At 36.5% G+C, this 19,951-nt stretch overlaps 2 protein-coding genes across 10 annotated transcripts; both read right to left on the bottom strand.

The window, feature by feature from the left end:
- Nucleotides 1–518: 518 nt before the first annotated feature.
- Nucleotides 519–5,105, bottom strand: LOC133873900 (UDP-glycosyltransferase 73D1-like). 9 transcript variants are annotated; one of them, XM_062311701.1, is made up of 5 exons: nucleotides 4,920–5,105; nucleotides 4,373–4,649; nucleotides 4,079–4,204; nucleotides 2,191–3,891; nucleotides 519–1,335 (listed from the first exon to the last, which is right to left on the bottom strand). In XM_062311701.1, exons 4-5 carry the CDS (start codon nucleotides 2,972–2,974, stop codon nucleotides 644–646), a joined length of 1,476 nt encoding a protein of 491 aa, XP_062167685.1. In that variant the 5' UTR covers nucleotides 2,975–3,891; nucleotides 4,079–4,204; nucleotides 4,373–4,649; nucleotides 4,920–5,105; the 3' UTR covers nucleotides 519–643. The 9 variants fall into 9 exon arrangements, with proteins under 9 accessions (XP_062167685.1, XP_062167678.1, XP_062167679.1 ...); XM_062311694.1 differs by having other exon boundaries at nucleotides 4,079–4,192; XM_062311695.1 differs by having other exon boundaries at nucleotides 2,191–3,221; nucleotides 4,079–4,192.
- A 4,793-nt stretch (nucleotides 5,106–9,898) lies between these two features.
- LOC133874095 (UDP-glycosyltransferase 73C3-like) lies at nucleotides 9,899–11,654 on the bottom strand. The gene has a single exon (XM_062311926.1). The coding sequence runs from the start codon at nucleotides 11,623–11,625 to the stop codon at nucleotides 10,183–10,185; it is 1,443 nt and encodes a 480-aa protein (XP_062167910.1). The 5' UTR covers nucleotides 11,626–11,654; the 3' UTR covers nucleotides 9,899–10,182.
- Nucleotides 11,655–19,951: the final 8,297 nt, after the last annotated feature.

Genomic DNA, 19,951 nt, shown 5'->3' with positions numbered 1-19,951 from the left:
ATGAAAACTTAACATAAAATTTGCGACGTGTATAAAAAGCTATGGAAAATAATAAAATGTTGCCATGCGTACAATATGTAACCTCAGTTAATAATATATAATATTGTTCAATTATCGGAGAAAGACCAAGAGATGGATTGCGGTTTGATCCATGAGCTTTAATTTCCTACCAATTCTACAAATTAGTTTGTAAGAAATTTTTACAAACCGGCCTCTAAAAGTTATATGTATCCTTTAGCATTGAGAAATATATAATTTTTTTAATTTTTAATGTTTTTTATAATGATAGTGATAATAAAGAAAAAAGAAAAAGAAAAAAGGGGTGGATGAACAAACTGAATAAATTAAAGAGAGAACGAAAAGAAATACAGAATACATACACAAACACGTACACTTTACTAACAAATGCTGAAATAACATATTTTATTTATTGATATTATCGATCTCTTTATTTCGTTTTATTTATTTTCTATATTAGAGCACCGCTATGTGTAAGGTGCAGTGCTACTAATACAAAATAACATAGAATACAAGAAATTTATTTTAATTAATGGAGAAAATCAAGAAATTAATCTCCTTGAATCTCTCCACTCAATAATTGATCAATAAAATATATAACATAGTTAATTTTTATTTTTTTTAATTACGCCTTTCCTTGGGTGGATTGTTTTGTTATATCTTCGATCAAGAATGACATGTTTAATTGAGAAGATCCACCTTCCTCCAGTGCCCTTTTTCCCATCTCTCCAAGCTCTCTTGCTTTCTTTCTTCTCTTCTCACCTTCTTCTCCCCCATCCATGAGCATGGTTATTGCCTTCTCAACCCCATCTTTCTTCACCAACACCCCAACTTTCTCTTCATCCCCCCACCTGACAGGGATCTCGACGCCTACCTTAATCCCAATCCTCAAAACTTCTACGACTAGTTTTTCATTGAAGAACTGCTCGGCGAAGAGAGGCCATGTTATCATCGGCACACCGGAGCACACACTTTCTAGCGTCGAGTTCCATCCACAGTGGGTTATGAATCCTCCGACTGCTGGATGGGATAGAATAAGCATCTGTGGAGCCCATCCCTTGATCAACAGCCCCCTCCCTTTGATCCTTTCCTCAAATCTTTCCTTCACCAACCACTCCTCCAGCTCCAAATGCCTTTCTCCTGTTTTGATCACCCAAATAAATGGCTGATTTGATGCTTCTAGGCCGAGCCCAAGCTCTATTAATTGTGCGGGAACCAGGCGGCACAGGCTACCTAGACAAGCATAAATAACTGATCCTGATTTCTTCGAGTTAAGCCATCCTATGCAAAGTTGCTCGTCAATTGAGGCTTTGTTACCTGTTACAATATAAATTAATTGCTTAAATATATTATTTTAAGTTTTTGAGATTAATGATAATTTAACATAGTATTAGAATATAGGTCATGAGTTTCTATTCGTTTAAACTTTTGAGATTGATAAGTGGTAATTTAAAGTTATGGAAAACTTTACTAATTATCACCCCTGATATTTTACCACTTTAATTAATTTGCAATCATACCCTTAAACTTTAGAATAATGCTACACATCATCCATTTCTCCTCCTTTTGTCATCCCAAAATTGATGTGACTCTTAAAATCACCATTGGATTAAAATCCAATAGTGATATATCAAAAATTCAATAGTGATTTTAAGAGCCATATCAATTTTGGGAGGACAAAAGGAGGATAAGAGGATGATGTGTAGCATTACTCTAAACTTTAAAAAGTGTCAGTTTAGTATATATATATATATATATTTTTATCTTACCTATCCATTAGAATTTTCCATTAAATCCTAATGGATGAATGTGCCTCAAAATTCTTAAAATACTCCTCTATCTTTTTTTAGGAAAAAGAAAAAAAGAAAAAAATTACAAGAATTTAGATGTTGGTAAGGATTTAAAGGAATTTACAAAAATATCCATGCTTGAATTTTTGAATATATATATATATATAAAGAAAATACAGGATTATTTTAAAAATTTTAATAGGATTTAATGTAAAATTCTAATTGAGAGATAATTAAATTAACACTTTTTAAAATTTAAGGACGCATATGAATACAAAAATAATGAAAAATCAGAAGTGATAAATGAAGTTTCTCTAAAATTTTAGAATTAGTAATGATTTAGAAAGATATGAGTTCGATCTATGTGGTGATTTAAGGTTACCTCTCTCAAACATGTCCGAATTCTCCTTGTTACGTAAAGAAACTGGCCCAACGCACCACACCTTCTTCTTAATAGCCTTCTCGTACTCCTCAATGTACTCACGCTCCAATTCATGGAAACTATTCACCACAACCCCATTGGCGGTTGATTCAGCCTCTTGCATCTTGTTTCGAAAATCATCCAAGTCAGGCAGGGCAACAAAAGCTCCCGGCAGCTGGGCTTTTGTTATCTCAATTCTATGGGGAATTCCAGGGATCACAAAGGGTTCCGAGTCAGAACTGACAGAATTGTGAGCATTGTAAAGTTTAATATTATGGGAGCTCAAAAGTGAGAAGCAGCCCATCCCGTGAAAAACAAGCCTTGGAATGTTGAAGTTTTGAGCAGTGATGGATGTCCAAGAGAGGCACTTGTCAGATATTATGCAAGTTGGAGGGGGAGTTTCTTTCTCGAGGTGTTTTTCTAGTGGCTGTTGGAGCATGCTGAGAGCTTTGTAGAACTTTCTCAGTAGGTCTCTGGAGGGCAGGATGTCAAGGTTCTCGTATCCTTCAGGAAGTCCCACTTCTTGGCATGGAAATTCGAGCTGAACAAGCCGAAACGAGAGCCCAGAGCCTCTTGCTTGGTTGATAGCTCTTTGAAATCGTGACGCATTGTAGGGGGTTGTCACCAAGCTCACAATAACGCCACGCTCCGCAAAGAGCCTGGCCATGTCAATCATGGGGATCATGTGGCCTTGGGCCATGAGTGGTATTAGGACAAAGTGAGGCTGGCCGGTTGCAGAATCCATTGAAGAAGGAATATCGAATATCACTGATAATGATTAATTGCAAGAACAGGAGGAGATGGATTTTACAAATTTGGTGATCATCACCAAATTATTTGTAATGAATGCTATGGCGTAAGTGTTGGGCAGGTTCTGATTCGGTCATGACCTTGAGTCCTTGACTTTGAAAGATTCAACAATTTACTGGCAATTTGTACGCACATTCAAGAAAGATTACTTTTCGTTCGTCGATCGTCTGAACTGGAAAGATCTAGTCAATTTGCATGACATGCATGCACGACGTTTTTTCTTAATTAGTAGATTGCCAATCACATGCTTTCAATTAGGCCAGCAACTTTTTTGACACAATTTGTAAATTCAATACAAACATATTACATTTAAATTATACGGTTAGGGTTGATGAGTCTGACGACCCGGCCCGTTTAATTAAATCGGTTGGGTTACGATTGATTTATATAGTTTTATACCCATACTTCGATATGACCAAAACCCGACACATGACATAATGAAAGGCAATTGCATGTTGACATGACCTGTGAATCCGACACGAACTCAATACAAACTTAGAGGGTTAGGGTTGAGAGGTTTGACTCGTTTAATTAAATGAATCGAGTTATGGTTAACCTATATAGTTGTATACCCATACCTCAACACAATTCGGACATGACATGCGAACACAAATTATCTTTCTTACTTTCAATTACCTAGACTGCATGAACGTAGTCAATTTGCGTGACAAGCATGCACGATGCTTTTTCTTAGTAGATTGCCAATAATCACATGCTTTAATTTCAACCCGGCCAGCTGACTGACTGCTTGAAGATCTAGTCAATTTGCCGTGTGGGTTGTGACATGCAGGCCTAGGCCGGTACGTTGTTTTTTCTTGGCTAGATTGCCAATCACATGCTTTCAAGTTTCAACTGCATGAATATGTACTAGTCAATTTGCGTGTGAGAAAACATGCATGTACGATGTTTTTTCTTAGTAGATTGCCAATATTTCACACGCTTTCAACCCAGACAGCATGCCCTCGTTGGCTGTCTTTTCATTTATTAATTTTATATATATATATATATATTTAATTTGGCCTCAGATTTTGAGCCTTACCTTGCCACAGAGCAGAAACCGAAAGGCCGATCCAGATTCACCTCAGCGCCCTCTTAATTACGTACTTCAGTGCTATAAGCCTATAGCAAATTAACCATCTTCCTGTAGCTGCAGCTGCAAGGAATTCTGAGACTTCATTTTAAGGAAATCGATCATTCTTCCACCTCTCAACTATCATTAATTAGGATCGAGAAGAAAGAATACTACAGATTTTACAGATTTCCTTGCTTTTTAAGTGATAAATTCAAGAGATTGGCACTAATTCTTTTTTATTATTGATGAATTCAAACGTACCTTCTAGCCTGCAGGAAGGCCTTAATTCGCCTTGTGCTAACTGAGGAGGATATTAATGCTAGCCTTTACGCCATCCCTGATGAAGAAGAGATGATCAACCAAAGCGTCGAGCCCTGTTGGGGGATTATTGAAACTGATGTTCTTTTGCTGTATGAATCGGGAGCTTCTTTACGTACGGGGTTTTTAATGTTCAGAAAGTTGAACCACACAAATGTAGCCCTTATCCTCCAGCTACCCAGCTGCACTTGTCAGTATCATATCATCAATTATTAATTGCCTGTAACATCATCAATTATGACTTACCGTAAGAATCAATTTTAACAGAACACTAATCTATAAATTAAACATCCATTTTTTCTCCTTTTGAATAATTGATATTAAAAAATGAATCAACATATATATAGAGTTATTTCATAGATTATGGAAAACAGCCGCAACCTCATCTTTCAAAGGTCATCAATCTCACCCATGCAACCTGCAGCCATGGTGCCATGAAGAAGAAGAAGAAAATGAATAAAAAGAAAGGGAAGGGTTTATGGCAGTTAACCTTACAATAAAACTTTGCAGGAAATCCCAGTGCTTCTCGGCATGAAAGTTGGAGTTGTAGAAGGCGAACCGGAGCGGGGGAGCCCTGGTGCCGGCCGGATGAACAGCTGTTTCAGATCTTAAAATAGTAGTACGTGTAGGGGGTGTTGACTGTTGACCAAGCTTTACAGTCGCGCACCACCCCACTATAAGAAGCGGATCTAGCTAGCCATGTCTCTGCGCCATGGGGGTTATGTGGTCAATTAATTATTATTATTATTATTATTTTTTTGAAAAGGTAGTTTATTAATTACTGGTAAATAATGGATGCAAGCATAGAAATTATTTCAATTTATTTGTAACGACAACGTCTCTCGACTTTTTAAACCATATTAATAATTATATAGTCGACAATTAATGATAAAAAAAAAAATTAGTTGCAATTATTTTTTTAATAAATTTGGGATGATCGAGTCAGTTGGCGTGTGCAATTAGGAGATCGAGGAGGCAATTAACTATTTGTATATAGTACTTTGTTATATATATATGTGTGTGTGTGTGTGTGTGTGTGTGTGTGTGTGTGGGTCAAGTACTTGCATGGGACTTGGTTATTCTAATTAATTACATTGGAATCACATACTTTTGACCCAACCAACACGTCCTGATTAGTTGTGTGTGAATTAAGAATACTTTCAGGTCGAACTTCGAAGGGGTAGTTGGCTGGGCTTTTGAGTTTTTTTCTTTTTTAATTATTATTGTTATCATAGTCATCATCAATATCGTTGTTATTGATTATAGCTATTTTATATATATATATATATATATATATATAATAGCTATAATCAATAACAACGATATTGATGTATATATATATATATATATATAGCACCAGCCATTGGCTAGCTGGCAGCCGAAGTATGACCAAATTTATGATGGTAATAGCTATTATTGTTCAAACAAAAAAGAAAAGAAAAGAAAAGAAAAGGAAAAGATTATAGCTATTATTGCTATTACTATTGTTAATTTAGTATGACCAAATATGATGGTCCAAATCTAATATGGCCTTGTGTACGGCATGCGTCGATCATCATTAGTATTAAATTTAGGTTAGGTTTTGGTATACCATAAGTAATGATGAATATTACTTGATATATAGAATGATCATTCTTATTTATTTGTTTGTTGACAACATATAAATGATCAAATTTTCTAACGGAAATGAAATTAAATTTCAACCAAATTTTCTAAAATATTTTTACTTAAAAAAAACAACACTAGAATAGCATTCCTCTCTCCTAGTTGGCCGTACTAGATCGAAGATTACCACCGGCCCAACCCACCATTGGCCACTGCTGGCCACCACTAGCCTCTATCCAACCTGGCAACCATATTTGACGATCCTCCACCATCTTTGGTCACCGTCTGCCCCAACCCACAACTAGCCAGTTGGCCATCACGTAGTGCAGCCCATTGCCAGGGTGGCTTGTAGTGGGTTATTCTGGGTTATGGGTTGGGTCGAGCGATGGCTAGTGGTGGATGATGGAGGGCAGTCAGACATGGCAACGAACAGTGATCGGAGACAACAAAGGGCCACTGAGAATGACGTCATATGGCGTTCAGAGACGGTGGAGGGTCATCAAGGATAGTGGCAAACGATGGTCTGAGATGGTGAAGGACCGCTAGATATAGTTGTCGGCAGCAAGTCGGGCCAAATAGTGGCCAGTGGTGGCTTGAGTTGGGTGGCGACCGGCAGTGAGTACCGGCCACCTGGTGGTCACAGGTCACCAGATGGCACGTCGAGAGTGGCTATAATATGCAACCATCTATGAAGGCTTTGTGGGTAGTGCGACCACCCTACTGGTTTGGTTGGAGTTGTTTGGGATGGTCAACCACCCATGAAGGAGACCGTAATGAAAGTGAGGAATGGTTTTTTAGTAACATTATTTTTAGAGCTATTTTATTTATCAAGAGATTTATACATATTATTCTCCTCTTATTGAGAGAAATAGATGTTCTTCATTTTTCAAAGAAAAACTATCTCCAATTAATAATGATGGTTTAACCGATAACCGAATATCTATTGAAATAGCTATTTTATTCTTAGTTCTATTCCTACGCTCCGAACGTGATCTTAATTATATTTGACCTGAAGGTTTGAATATGCTTTTGCACATGTCTTTGCCATGCCTTGCATGAACTACGAATTGCATGTGAAGATATAGGCTCCATATTTCTTTGCTTGGACCAGTTGTAATTAATTGCATGAGCTACGAATTAAGCATAATTTGGTCATTGGTTTCTTAGACAAGATTGGACTTTTATTTTCTTTGGCTGAAAAGTATTTTAATTTCCGTTGGTCACATGCATGCATTGAGAAAATTCTGCTGTCTTTCCAAGATGGATATTTAATTTAAAAGTAAATATTGTGGGGTTATATTTGATAGGATTACGTTTTTCTTTTTCTTCAACATATTTGACGAAAACAAAGGAGATAAAAATAAAATAAAAAAATAAAAAATTGACAACTGATCAGCCCTACATAGAGCTGGTCCGTCAATTAAGCGTGGTCCATGTGGTCCAGTCTCGATATTCTACGTGCGTGGGACCATCTGGGTCACTCAAGTCAAGTCCTTCCATGTACGTCTAGAACGCAGGGTATTTAAGCTGACTTGTACGTCCTTTAATTATAGAGATTTAGGCTTAGCTAGTTAGGTATATATACTTTTATTTTTTGTAACGCTAGAAATCAATTTTTTTTCTTCTTAAGAGTAATTAATGTCAGTTTTAACTAATTTTGAGATTAATTTTTGTTAAAAATAAAAAATAAAAATAAGGAACTTCTTTAAGAACTTCTTTGCTGCTGTTAGTAAGGCTGGTTTGGTAATGATTTGTACAGAATAGAATAGTAAGTTGTTAATTTTGAAATTAGTAAAAAATGATGATGAGATATAAAAGTTTAAAAAAATGTATAGAAAAGTAAAAAAATTTTAGATCGTAGTAAATAAAAAATTATTAATGTGATATAAAAAATAAAAAAATAAAAATATTTTGATGTTGGTTAGTATTAAAAAATATGAAAAAATAAAAAAATAATTATATATACAGTATCCCACTATTCGGTATTGTACCCTCCCTTAACAAACAACCCCGTTGCAGCAGCTGATGTACGTTGCCGACGAGTTTCATATACCAAGAGTTTTGTTTGATGGGACAAGTTGTTTCGATCTTTTGTGCTGTCATAATCTACCCCCATCATCCAAGGTCCTCGAGAGTACTGTCTCTGCATGGTTCAGATCAGCCCTTTACTGTGCCTGGTTTACCTGATCCAATTGAATTGACTAAAGCACAACTGCCATCGGGCTTTAATCCAAGCATGCATGATTTTGGAGATCTTCATGCAAATATAAGAGCTTCTGGGGAAAGAGCTTATGGCGTGGCAGTGGTCAATAGTTTTTGAGGAGTTGGAATCAGAATATGTTAAGCGTAACGCAAGGCAAAAGGAGATAAATCAGTTTGGTGAAGCGGGGGTAGGAGAAAATTTTATGTCTCTCGGAGAGGGTAAAAAGTCTATTCCATGATATTTTATTTTATTTTATTTTATTTTATTTTATTGTTAAAAGGTTATATTCTAGAGATGCAATAAGTAGACTAAAGTTGCTACGTCTACCATAAAAATTAAAATTATTATATACTATGAATTCACTACATATACATGCATGATATATGGAAGGGACATTTTGTTAAAGGTTGATCTCAAGATTGTCGAATATTTTACGGTTAGACTATAAAAATATTATGCGATAATTTTACTTTAAGTTATCTTTTATTAGAATAATGAGTAGAAACAAAAGTAAATATATCGATATCAAGTATTTCAATATATACGAGAGAGAACATTAAGAGATATAAAGTGTCTATTGAGTATATAAGTACTGAATTAATGACTGTGAATCTCATGACTAAAAGTCTACCGTTTAAAAAAGTATAAAGTCATATGAAACTCATTAATTCATTTTTGTTTAAATTCTCTCAATTTGGCATATAGATATGAAATTATTAACTTATAAGAAGTTCATTCATAAAAACTAATTACCCATATAATGCTTATATAAAGACTGTTACACATTGTAATACATGAAAGTGATGACCTATCATATAATGGTTTTACCGCTATGATTTATGTGGAAAATTTCTTAGCTGAGTGGTGGGGGGTTCCATAAGTAGGTAGCGACATTAAAGAACTTAACACCATGAGGACATGTGTCATACATGTCAAGTGGGAGAATGTAAGATTTATCTTCTATATATGACTTATATACCACATGTATATATGATTTATTATATTTAATAATAAGTTGCATATACGGTGTACAGTATAGTAATTTAATATAATTAAATTACTAATGGAATCAAATCAAATTAATTGTCATTGACATTAATTTGTAAATTGATATCAAATCAATTTAATTAATTAATTATTTCTTGATGGGAGGATCAATGACGGTGTATATTAATTTTGAAAATCCCTGACTTAGCTTATAAATAAAGAATTTGTGTATTTCATCGGTACAACATTCAATATGTAGAAGTCTCTCTAAATTTCTGTTTGCTAACTCTTTGAAGGTTTTTTCACTCCATTTAAATAAATGTTACAAATTAATAACTAAAAGTATTTATATAATTAATTATTTCGCCGCTTATTTACCAGCTTAATTAATAGCATTTAATTATATATAGCTAACAAATTGTTCATGAAATTTGGTGTGCCCTTCTTTGTATGTTGTCTCGTTCTCTTTTTTATTGCTTCTTATCGTGATCGAGAGTGACGTAAGAGCTAGCAGTACTGGTGATTTGAATCAGTACATTACAAGAGGAATGACATTACTAATTTTATTTTTTTTGGACCAAATGTGCCACCAGTCTACCATGATGTTCCCTGTGGATTTTTCGAAGTGACCAAAATTAAGCACATCCATTTTCAACAAAAAGAACGCACACGCTTATTTATTTTTTCAGAGCAAAGGAGGCATACAGTACTTGTGAACCCTTTTTTTTTTTTTTTTACCAAATAGCCTATCAAAAGGGAGGCTACAAAAAATCTACCAAGAGGGGCCTTTTCCTCTGTCAAGGGGAGATCTAAAAGGGATAATTAAATATAGATGGAAAACTGCCCGTCGAACGGGTGGTAGCGGGCCTAGCGGCCATTGAGGGCAGTCCAAGTTTCCAAAGAGACGAGGAAATGAGTACTGTATATATAAGAAATCATAGAGGAATTGAAATTCCTTTTATTTGCTTGATACCTCATGACTGACTTGTTCCCTGATATGTTGGATCAACGATGTCACGTTCATGTAAGAGGATCCCCCTTCTTCAACTGCCCTCTTAGCCATCCCTCCAAGATCTCTAGCTCTCTTTCTTCTTTCTTCTCCTTCCTCACCTTCATCCATCAACTGCTCTATAGCCTTCTTTACGTCCTCCCTCTTCACAAACACACCAGGCTTCTCTTCTACCCCCCGCTTCACACAAGCTTGGACTCCCACCCTCACACCAATCCTCAACACTCGGGCAAGCAACTTCTCATTGTAGAACTGCTCAGCAAACATAGGCCATGTTATCATCGGCAAGCCGGCGCTTATTCCTTCTAGTGTTGAATTCCATCCACAGTGCGTTAAGAACCCTCCAATGGCTGGATGGGATAATATTGGAACTTGTGGCGCCCATCCTCGAATTATAAGACCCCTCCCTTCAATCCTCTTTTCAAACTTTTCTTCCAATAACCATTTTTCTAATTCTGTAGAGTAATCTCCTTTCCTAACAACCCAAATGAATGGACGGTTGGATGCTTCTAAGCCCAAAGCAAGCTCAACTAATTGTGAAGCTAACAAGTGGCAGAGACTACCAAAACAAACGTAAATGACAGAGTTGAGCTTCATTGAATCGAGCCACCTCATGCACTCCGGCTCATCAATGGAGGACTTGTTACATAAAGATAAGGGTCCGATGCACCAAATCTTCTCAACCACTTTCTGGTATTCTTTAACGTACCTTGGCTCCAACTCTTCAAAAGTGTTCACCAATATCCCTTGTGCCGAAAGCTCAGCAGCTTTAAATTGGTCCATAAGATCACTCAAGTCACCCGAAATTTGTTTCATTGTTTCAGGCAGCTGGGCCATGGTGAATTCAGTTCTATCTGGCATGTTGGGCACCAAAAATGACTCCGAGTCAGATTTGAGTGTCTCGAGCACCTTGGAGCGAGATATGTTGTGAGAGCACAAGAGAGTGAAGCAAGATATTCCATGGAAGACAAACCTTGGAATCTTGAACCTGCGAGAGAGATCTGAGGTCCAAGGAAGACATATGTCAGAAATAATGCAGCTAGGCCTAGAATGTTCTAACTCTTCTAGCCACTTCTCTAGTGGTTTTTGCAGCATGTTACTTGCTTCAAAAAATTGTGGAACTAAGTCGGGAGATGGGAGGGTGTCCATGTTCTCGCACCCTTCAGGCAAGCCAGCTTGTTGGCAAGGAAACGGTAGTGAAAGGAATTGAATGTTGAGGTTGGAGGCTTTTGCTTGATCAAGGATTGTGTTGAGCCGGGCTGCATTAAGGGGTGTAAGGATAATAGTAACCTTTAGGCCACGGCGTGCAAGTAGTTTGGCCATGTCTGTGAAGGGAATGAGATGGCTTTGGGACATTAGCGGAACAAGAAGAAAGTGAATTTGGGAAGCCATGGATGAAATTCTTGTGGGAAAGATAAGAGTTGAGCCACTTTTTAAAGGATGATGGGTTATTTTGTCCTGATATAGCCTTTTAAAATTATTCTTAGATTAAAATAATTTTAAAAGTTATTTCTTTTTTGATTGCGTACTACAACTTTAATTTTTTGTATAGAATCTACTCTCCTTAATTATTGGAATTGAAAAATATGATTTTTATTAGACTAAAAAATAAAAGCAAAAAATAAATGGAGATTTAATTCTTGTTAGTCTCTACTTGACCCCATGCAATGGAACGAATACAATATCACTGCATATACGGATTATACTAATTAATAATAGGTTGCAAATAAGATCGAACACGAAATTAAGTTAGAAAAATATAAACCACAATTATTTGAAGTTGCTGCAAAAACCACCAGAGAATTAAGCGGCTAGAAGAGTTGAAGCTAGGCCTAGCTTGCTAGCTACATTATTTCTTACATATGTCTTCCTTAACAGATTTTGAAGTCCAATACTTTTTATTGATGTTTAGTAACATATATAAAGAGGAATAGATTACATGATCTTCGATCGGTTACGACCTATCTAGAATTTGAATTAAAAACATAAATTTCATCTAGAGATTTGAATTGAAAACAGAATTCAAATATCTCAATATTTAAATGTACATAATCTTATCTAAAGATATTATCTATTACCTAGGAGCCTTGTATTTGTTGAAGGAGTTGGATGGTGACTAGTATTCTGCACTGGAGAGGAGTTTCACATTCAGATAAGAGTAATGTTTCCCTTACAACTTTCACCAAACTCCCACACAACCCTTCTCTCACATTGTGTGGGTTTTACATGTGAGATCCACATGTATGAGACCCACACAATGTGAGAGGGTTGTATGAGAATTGGGTAGGAGGGATTGTGTAGGTATCATTTTTCAATGTATCAGGACATGTCCCGCTTAGACGATAGTGATATTGTTTACATTCCTCACATGTCGCTCGCAAGTTGAAGATTAATCCAAGATTTTGGCTTCCATGGAATCTCTCGCCTCACTCTCTTGTCACATCTAACTTGAATCATAAGATAGCTTGAAGCAATTAGATCATGACCGTTAATTTTTGGACAATTATGATCATACGATTTGATAATTTTGGTCCAATAAAACTGTTCCCTCTCCTTGCTAGAGTAAAAATTATGAGGGTGTTCAGTTTAGTTTCATTTTGTACAAAATACAACCAAATTTCATAGATTTTATGAACTCTATGTTATCCCATTATAGTTCCACAATATTGATCTATTTTTTGTGAGCAGTTTTACGTTGACAAGTTACTTCATGCACAAAATATAAAATGTAAAATATACAAATTAATTATATGATTATTCCTACTACGTACCATCGCTCGATTCACCATTAATTAAATAGTTATGTTCCATTTGGATTTCACCGGTCTCACATACGTGACCACGTGAATATGAATATGATGCTTCATTTGTTTTAAAATGGTTTTTGTGTAAAATATTTTTAACAAAATGATTTTTTTGAAATTATTTTTTGGCGTTTGGCTTGTACGAAAAAATCATCGGTTACGAGATTTAGTCACCAACCGGCAGGATTCCGACCAATTTCGCCGAGATTTGAATTAGCAGGATTCCAGCGAAGGTAGCCGGAATCTGGCCATTTGTGTCGGATTTCGGCGAAGGAGGCCAAAATCTGGCCATTTGTGTCGGATTCTGGCCAAAATGGCTAGAAGCTGAACGTTTTGGCCCGATCCCAACTAGGTGGCTGAAATTTGGCACAATAGTGTCGGATTTCAGCCATTTTAGCTGGAGTCCAGTTTGCCGGAATCCGGCGACGGTGGCCAAACATAGTCGGATTCCGGCAGAAATTTTCAGATTTTGGCAGCAATCTGGCTTGTCAGAATCCGGCAATAGTCAACTGCTTGAGCATGAAGGTCAACTGGGTCGTTTGAAAGAGAGTTAATTGCATCTGCCGTCTAGGAAAAATGATTTACGCTTTTAAAAAGCTTAAATCATTTTCTGAAATTTATTAAGCATTTTTAGACAAACGGAAATTAATCATTTTCAGGTTGACTATTATTTTCGTCCCCCCCTCAAACACCGAAAAATGTCAAAAACATTTTTCAAAAAACATTTTACGCTGAAACAAACGGAGTATGAATGTGAATCCTAAGCCTGTGTCGGCAAAACACGTCCATTAATTGGAGGAGGTTCGGACTTTCAAACAATCCTTCTTATGTCATAAATGAGGCTAATTGGTAAAACATTTAATTAAAATGTAGAGATATGATCTTTTACCATCTTAAGACATGACTTTTGATCACTCATGTGGTAAGGTGGTCTCATAACTAGCTTTAGGGTTATTTTTCTTTAAAAAAAAAAATAATAAAAATAAAAGTTGCCACATGGGTAAAAGTGGTCAAGAGTTGTATCTTGGGGTGACAATGTATCATATCTCTAAAATGTGAGATGATCAATTAAGAAGATAATCTTTAATTAAATCACTACTTATTTCAAAATTTTAAACTTAATAAAAAATGATAAGAGAAGTTATATATATTGTAAAATGCATTTAAATAAAAAAATAAAAAGTGATTCAATTCATTAAATTGAAGAAAAGTTTAAGGAACAGTGCTGACCAATTTCATTTTAATTTTTTAGACGAGTTTTAAGATTCAATGATTCAATCAATTAATTTGGACGTGGGATCGATTTTGTGAGAGATTTGTGGATATTAATTGTTTTTTTTTTTTTTTTTTTTTTTTTTTTTTTTTTTTTTCCGAATAAACTAAAGACGTTGAACGCTGAAAATGACAATTAATACTAGTTGGATTTTTGCCACCGTCAAAGGTTCTATCATTCTTTACCCACGCGCAGCAATTAATTTGCTAGGTAATTATTAAGAAATGACTGGCATTGGAAATGATCGATCATCTACCGATGGTTGATTCAATCAGTACTGTTCTAATTAATTTGGTTTAAGGATGTCTTAAAAAATTAGTTTAGATAAGTTTGTATAATTTTTAGTCAGTCACTTTTCCTGACCGAGTATTAGGACTCCGATTGAGTTCATGATTTCAAAGTGATTTAAAAATAATGATTTTAAATTATATAATTTGAAAATAATTTTTAAAATTGCAGTTTAATATTTAAAATAGTCTGTTTTTTTAAAAAAATTCACCCCTTAATTACCCGCGTTTAGAAAATACAAATTTTTCTATATTTTCAAATCGCATTTTTTAGAAACGCACTTTCAAATTAACAATATATTTTCTGCGATGTGGGTTGAGTTTGTGATTTTAAAAAGTGTGATTTTAAAAAAATAACGATTTTAAAATGTGTTATTTGAAAAAATGTTTTTTTAAAATGCAGTTAAACGTTTGGCAAAATTACAGTTTGGCATTTAAAATCGTATATTAATTAATCTTTAAAATTTTGTATTTTCAAGAAAGCATTTTATTGCCTGTGATTTGAAAATACAATTTTTTTACAATTTTTTTTAAAAATGTATTTTCTTAACGATTAATTTTCTCCGACTTAGTTTAAAATCGCGCTTTTTGTTTATAAAATTGGAATCCCAAAAACACCTGAATACCCCTTCTTCAATTGCCCTCTTGGCCATCTCCGCAATCTCTTCTAACTTGTGAATTGTGATCATCACCTCCTCTTACAACCCATATAAATGAAAGATATTTGTCGGAAATTACGCAACTTGGACGAGGCTTTAGTTCGACCAAGATTAATTTGCTCCACTTGTAGTTGTAGCATGCATGCTAATTAATGCCTGTAAGGAGGCTTTTGAACATGTCCGTAGAGGGAAGGCCAGGACGTCCATGCTTTCACATGCATCCTCGAGGCAATCCAACATCAGCGTATGGAAATTGGACTTGGAGAAGTTGGATGGACTTGGAGCTCGGAGTTGGACGCCCGATCTATGATCGGTTTCATTCGAGCGGCATTGACGGGGCCGGGGTTGGTGATTATGGTGACGGTGACACCATGCATGCAGTGCTAGTAGCTTGGCCTTGTCTACCATATGGGGATCAGGTGGCCGGCCGTAGGATAAGTTGGGGAGCAAAGCAAAGTGGATTAAGGATTTGGTTTTTCGATCATTAGCCATTAGAATTTGGAGAGTTTGTGGAGATTGAGGAATCAGATCGATGATCGATCGTACGTATGTGTTCTTGCAAGGGTCTTGAAGGTCCACCGTCAAATGAAATGATTGGATTTTTGTTTTGTTGGATGCGTCAGGGGCTTGCTAGCTGATTCAGCTGAACGTCAGCACTCAGCAGCACATGTGCGACGCGAGAGGCCGGGCACCAGACAAGCCCCCCTCCCCTTTTTTTTTTTTTTTTTTTTTTTTTTCACATAATACAAAAGAAATTAGAAAGAAAGAAATTAAATGACACTACGAAGCGTCTAAGCTGAATAGAAGAGAATAATTCTTAGGCGGAATCCATAAAAAAAAAAAAAAAAAAAAAAAAAAAAAAAACCCAATTCAAGCAATTGTTAACTAGAAAAGGACCCATGATACAAGGATTCCTAGAGTAGTACTAGAGTAGGCCAGGGACAAAGATGCAACATGCAGATATGAACAAGGATTCCAAGAGTAAGGGGCAAAAATTTATGGCACGAGCACAAACAATAACTAGTCTTAGAATTAGGGACACAGATGTGTGGCGTGAGCAAACTCACATAACCCACAAGTAATCTTGAAGATAATTTATAATATTAATAAAAAATTTCCGTTTGAGGGGAAGTCAATGTGGTGATAGACTCACATGTGAGCGAGGAATTGATGATCAGTATACGAGCATAGAAAGGTTTGAGCTCACATTGAAAAGATGTTATAAATGCGAGTGATTAATATTATATAGTTGGGCTCTATAGAATCTTATAATAATCTAAAGAGATAATGGGAAAGAGAGAAAGAGACAAAAATTAAAGTGATTCGGCCAGGTCATGACTTACATCCACACGTTAAAAGCCTTATATGCTATATATTTCATGAGAAATGATCCCTACACTTATTTCCCACAATAGCCCCACAACAAGCTGACGTGGCTGATAATATTTTATTATTTTTTTACAAAAAGAAAACAAAAGAAAACAAAAAAAATAATAAAATATTACCCGCCACGTCAGCTTGTTGTGGGGCTGTTGTGAGAAATGAATGTATGGATCATTTCTCATATTTCATTCATATTTGATTTGAGTACAACATGATTTAAATGAGAGATATGTGGGTCCTACATCTCCAATGATTGATTTTTTTTAAAGAAAATTGGAATTGTACAAAGGTTGTAAATGTACCATATTTCTTTAAATAATTCAAATACAAACATACCTTAAATTAGGGTTAACAAATCTGTAATGTACAGTAATCAAATTTTCTAAATCCTTTAATTTAGGAAATACAAGTAAACATTTATCACAAATGATTTCTATCATTAACCAGCTTAAACCCACAAGCTTAAGTTATTGAATTAAATCGTATCTAAACATGTTATATTATAGATTCGCTAAAAAGACCCTACATGTATCAATCTCTCTGAAAAAAAAAAAAGAAAAAAATTAATTCAAGAATCATAGTTTACTTTTGGATTCTCCAAAATAAAAGCGAAGAAAATAGATATATTAGTAAGTACTTATTTATGTAATTCAGAGTGTCTTGCCAATAAGTGCCACTTTCTTCCTCTAAGATTTCCTTTGTGAAACAGTTCCACTAGTTAACCAAAACATAAAGGATAAAATTACAAAAAAAAAAAAAAAAAAAAAAAAAAAAAAAAAAAGAAGAAAAGAAGAAGAAGAAAAAAGAACATACAACTATACAAGTTTCTTACTTGTTTTAATTGCACAAAAGGCAATTAGCAAGTATTTGATTGCTTTTTTGCCAGTTGCATGATGTCTTCAACAAGCAATTTAACGTTAAGGTAAGAAGATCGATCCCCCCGGCCTCTTCAATTGCCTTCTTTGCCATCTGTTCAAGCTTTGTTGCTCTCTCTCTTCTCGATCTCTCCTCTTTCTTTTCCTTCACCCATTACCTTTTCTACAGCCTCCTTGACATTCTCCTTCTTCACCAGCACCCCAAACTTCTTGTTGGTACAGTTTCCGGTATGGTGACGTGTCGCCTAGTGATTCTCTGCTGGGTTCTGATCTACTACTTCAATCCTGCAAAAAGAACAAACACCTCGTCGGGGGTGCCGACTACGCCCACTCCGATGCCTAAGTCAGTTCAAATCAATTTTCTTAAGAGTATTTTCAATCTCAATCTCAATCTCAAGAGCTCAGAGAATTCGTAATCTCATACCTGGTGTGACGGTCTTATTTATAGGCCAGACTTGCGGTCTCACCAGACTTGCGGTCTCACCAGACTTCTTGACGCCTAGTTGGATTAGGAGTTTGAGTCCTAGCTTGGTTGAACTTTAACCATATCTTCAGGGAATTCGAATGGGATTGTAGAGTCCGAAGTTGATTACGTTTGTACCTCTTTAAACTTGATTCCGTATCAATAACTATCTTATCCCATTAATTATGGAATTGTGGTTTATCCCTGATCTTCTGGGATTCTATCCTTATCGCATTCTAAGACAATTGCTGCACACTTCAGCCAACCTCCGAGGTGATGATACCCGAGATATGTTCGCTCCGACTTGGAGATCTCGGGGTATCGCCGCACCATAACAGGGTTGTGTAAGGTCGAGATGTTGTTACTCCGAGATGTTGTCGCACCGACTTGATATCACATCGAGGCGTTATTACCCCGAGGCGCTATTACCCCTGAGGCGTTATTACCCCAAGGCGTTATTACTCCGAGACTCAAATATCCGAAATATATTCGCTCCGATCAGACTAGGAGATCTCGGAATATTTTATATACCGTAACCTAGAGTGTTAAGACCGAGACGTCGTTATACCTCCGAGATGTCTTTATACCTAGACGATCTTTTCTTTGCTGGGCGGAACAAATGTCCGAGACGTAACTCCGAGATGTTTCTGAATCCACGTGTCTCTAGGGTTAATTTTATCCCTAACAGTTACCCCCCTAATTCTCTAATTTCAGAAATAAATGAAAATAAGAGAATTATTCAAACCTGCCAACCTGTACCTGCTACAGTGAAGGGCACGTCTTTTCAACAGTTCAAACATTTAAACCTTGCCGCTTCTTTTTTCAATGACGACGTCAGCTCTGAACCGCCGTCCTTTGTCATCATGAAACGGTACTATCGAGGTAGCGCATTTAATTCTTGAATACGGAACGCACGCCTTTTCAATTTCGGAAATTTTGAAATGATGGTGCCTTTTGATATTTTGGACATGTAGGGGAGGGGGTATTTAAAGTTTTGAACACTTTCACTGTTCATTCCTCGTCATTTACTTATTCTCTCTCTCTCTCGATCCTCCATTGTTGCCTTCTTCTTGGACTTTTTTCTTTCCTTGTATCCTCTGTTTCTTCTTTTCTTCTTTTTTCAATGGCTCCTAAAAAGGCTGCTTCGACTGTTCCTGCTACATCTCGGGTTCGGACAAAAAGGTCCAACGGCTTCGTGGATCTCTCTCCCCTGGAGAGTAGGGTGGAAACCGCCCTTTTTGCGAAGCATGAGGGTGTTCTTCGTCTGAACTACGAAATTCCTCCAACAGTGAGGATGTTCTATCAAGCACCTGGAGCTCGGCTTATTGATGGCGGCGACATCACCTTGTTTGAAAGGATGTTTCTTGCTGGACTCCGGTTGCCATTTCCGGAGATTGCTCGGGATTTCGTCCTTTTTCTGATGGTTGCACCCAGTCAGATCATGCCTAATGCCTAGAGGTATTTGTTCGCTTCGTACATCCTTTGGAGGCTCGTGCTAAAGAAGGAGATGGATATCCTGCAGTTTTTCAACATCTACAGACCGAGGCAAACTTCAGAGGGGATGATTGAACTGTGTGTTCGTCACCCGCCTGTCTTCATCAAGCTCAAGAGTGGGCTAACAAACAACAAATTCTGGAAAATGCAATTTTTCAGAGTTTCTGGGGAGTGGGAATGCCCTGAAGGTACTCTTCTGCCCGAGAACCGTAGGATGCCTCGGACCTGGCAATTGCTACGACCTGACTGAAGCGACTCCCCTTCACTCAGCGTATCCGACCAGGAGGATGTCAAGAAGATAAGTGGGTGGTCCGCAGCTAGGGTCAAGGCTGACAAATTTGAGGAAGTTGATTTTGACAATCTTGTCACTGAGGAGAACTTAAGGCGGTTTCTCGGATACGACATCCCGAGAGACAAACAGCTTATTACCAAGAGAGGGGCTATTAAGAAGAGGAACGATGCCCCTCCATCTCCGAGGCC

This window comes from Alnus glutinosa, chromosome 7 (genome assembly GCF_958979055.1).
Source record: "Alnus glutinosa chromosome 7, dhAlnGlut1.1, whole genome shotgun sequence".
In the NCBI taxonomy this organism is placed as follows: domain Eukaryota; kingdom Viridiplantae; phylum Streptophyta; class Magnoliopsida; order Fagales; family Betulaceae; genus Alnus; species Alnus glutinosa.
The sequence above is the reverse complement of the archived record's forward strand: the minus strand, read 5'-3'. Positions and strand labels throughout refer to the sequence as shown.

What these genes read in the sequence shown, in the direction of transcription:
- LOC133873900 (XM_062311701.1), bottom strand. Translation starts at nt 2,974, where the DNA reads ATGGATTCTGCAACCGGCCAGCCTCACTTTGTCCTAATACCACTCATG. An exon ending in TTCGGACATGTTTGAGAGAG is followed by an intron (nt 1,336 to 2,190) that starts GTAACCTTAAAT and finishes ATATTGTAACAG; the next exon opens with GTAACAAAGCCTCAATTGAC.
- LOC133874095 (XM_062311926.1), bottom strand. Translation starts at nt 11,625, where the DNA reads ATGGCTTCCCAAATTCACTTTCTTCTTGTTCCGCTAATGTCCCAAAGC.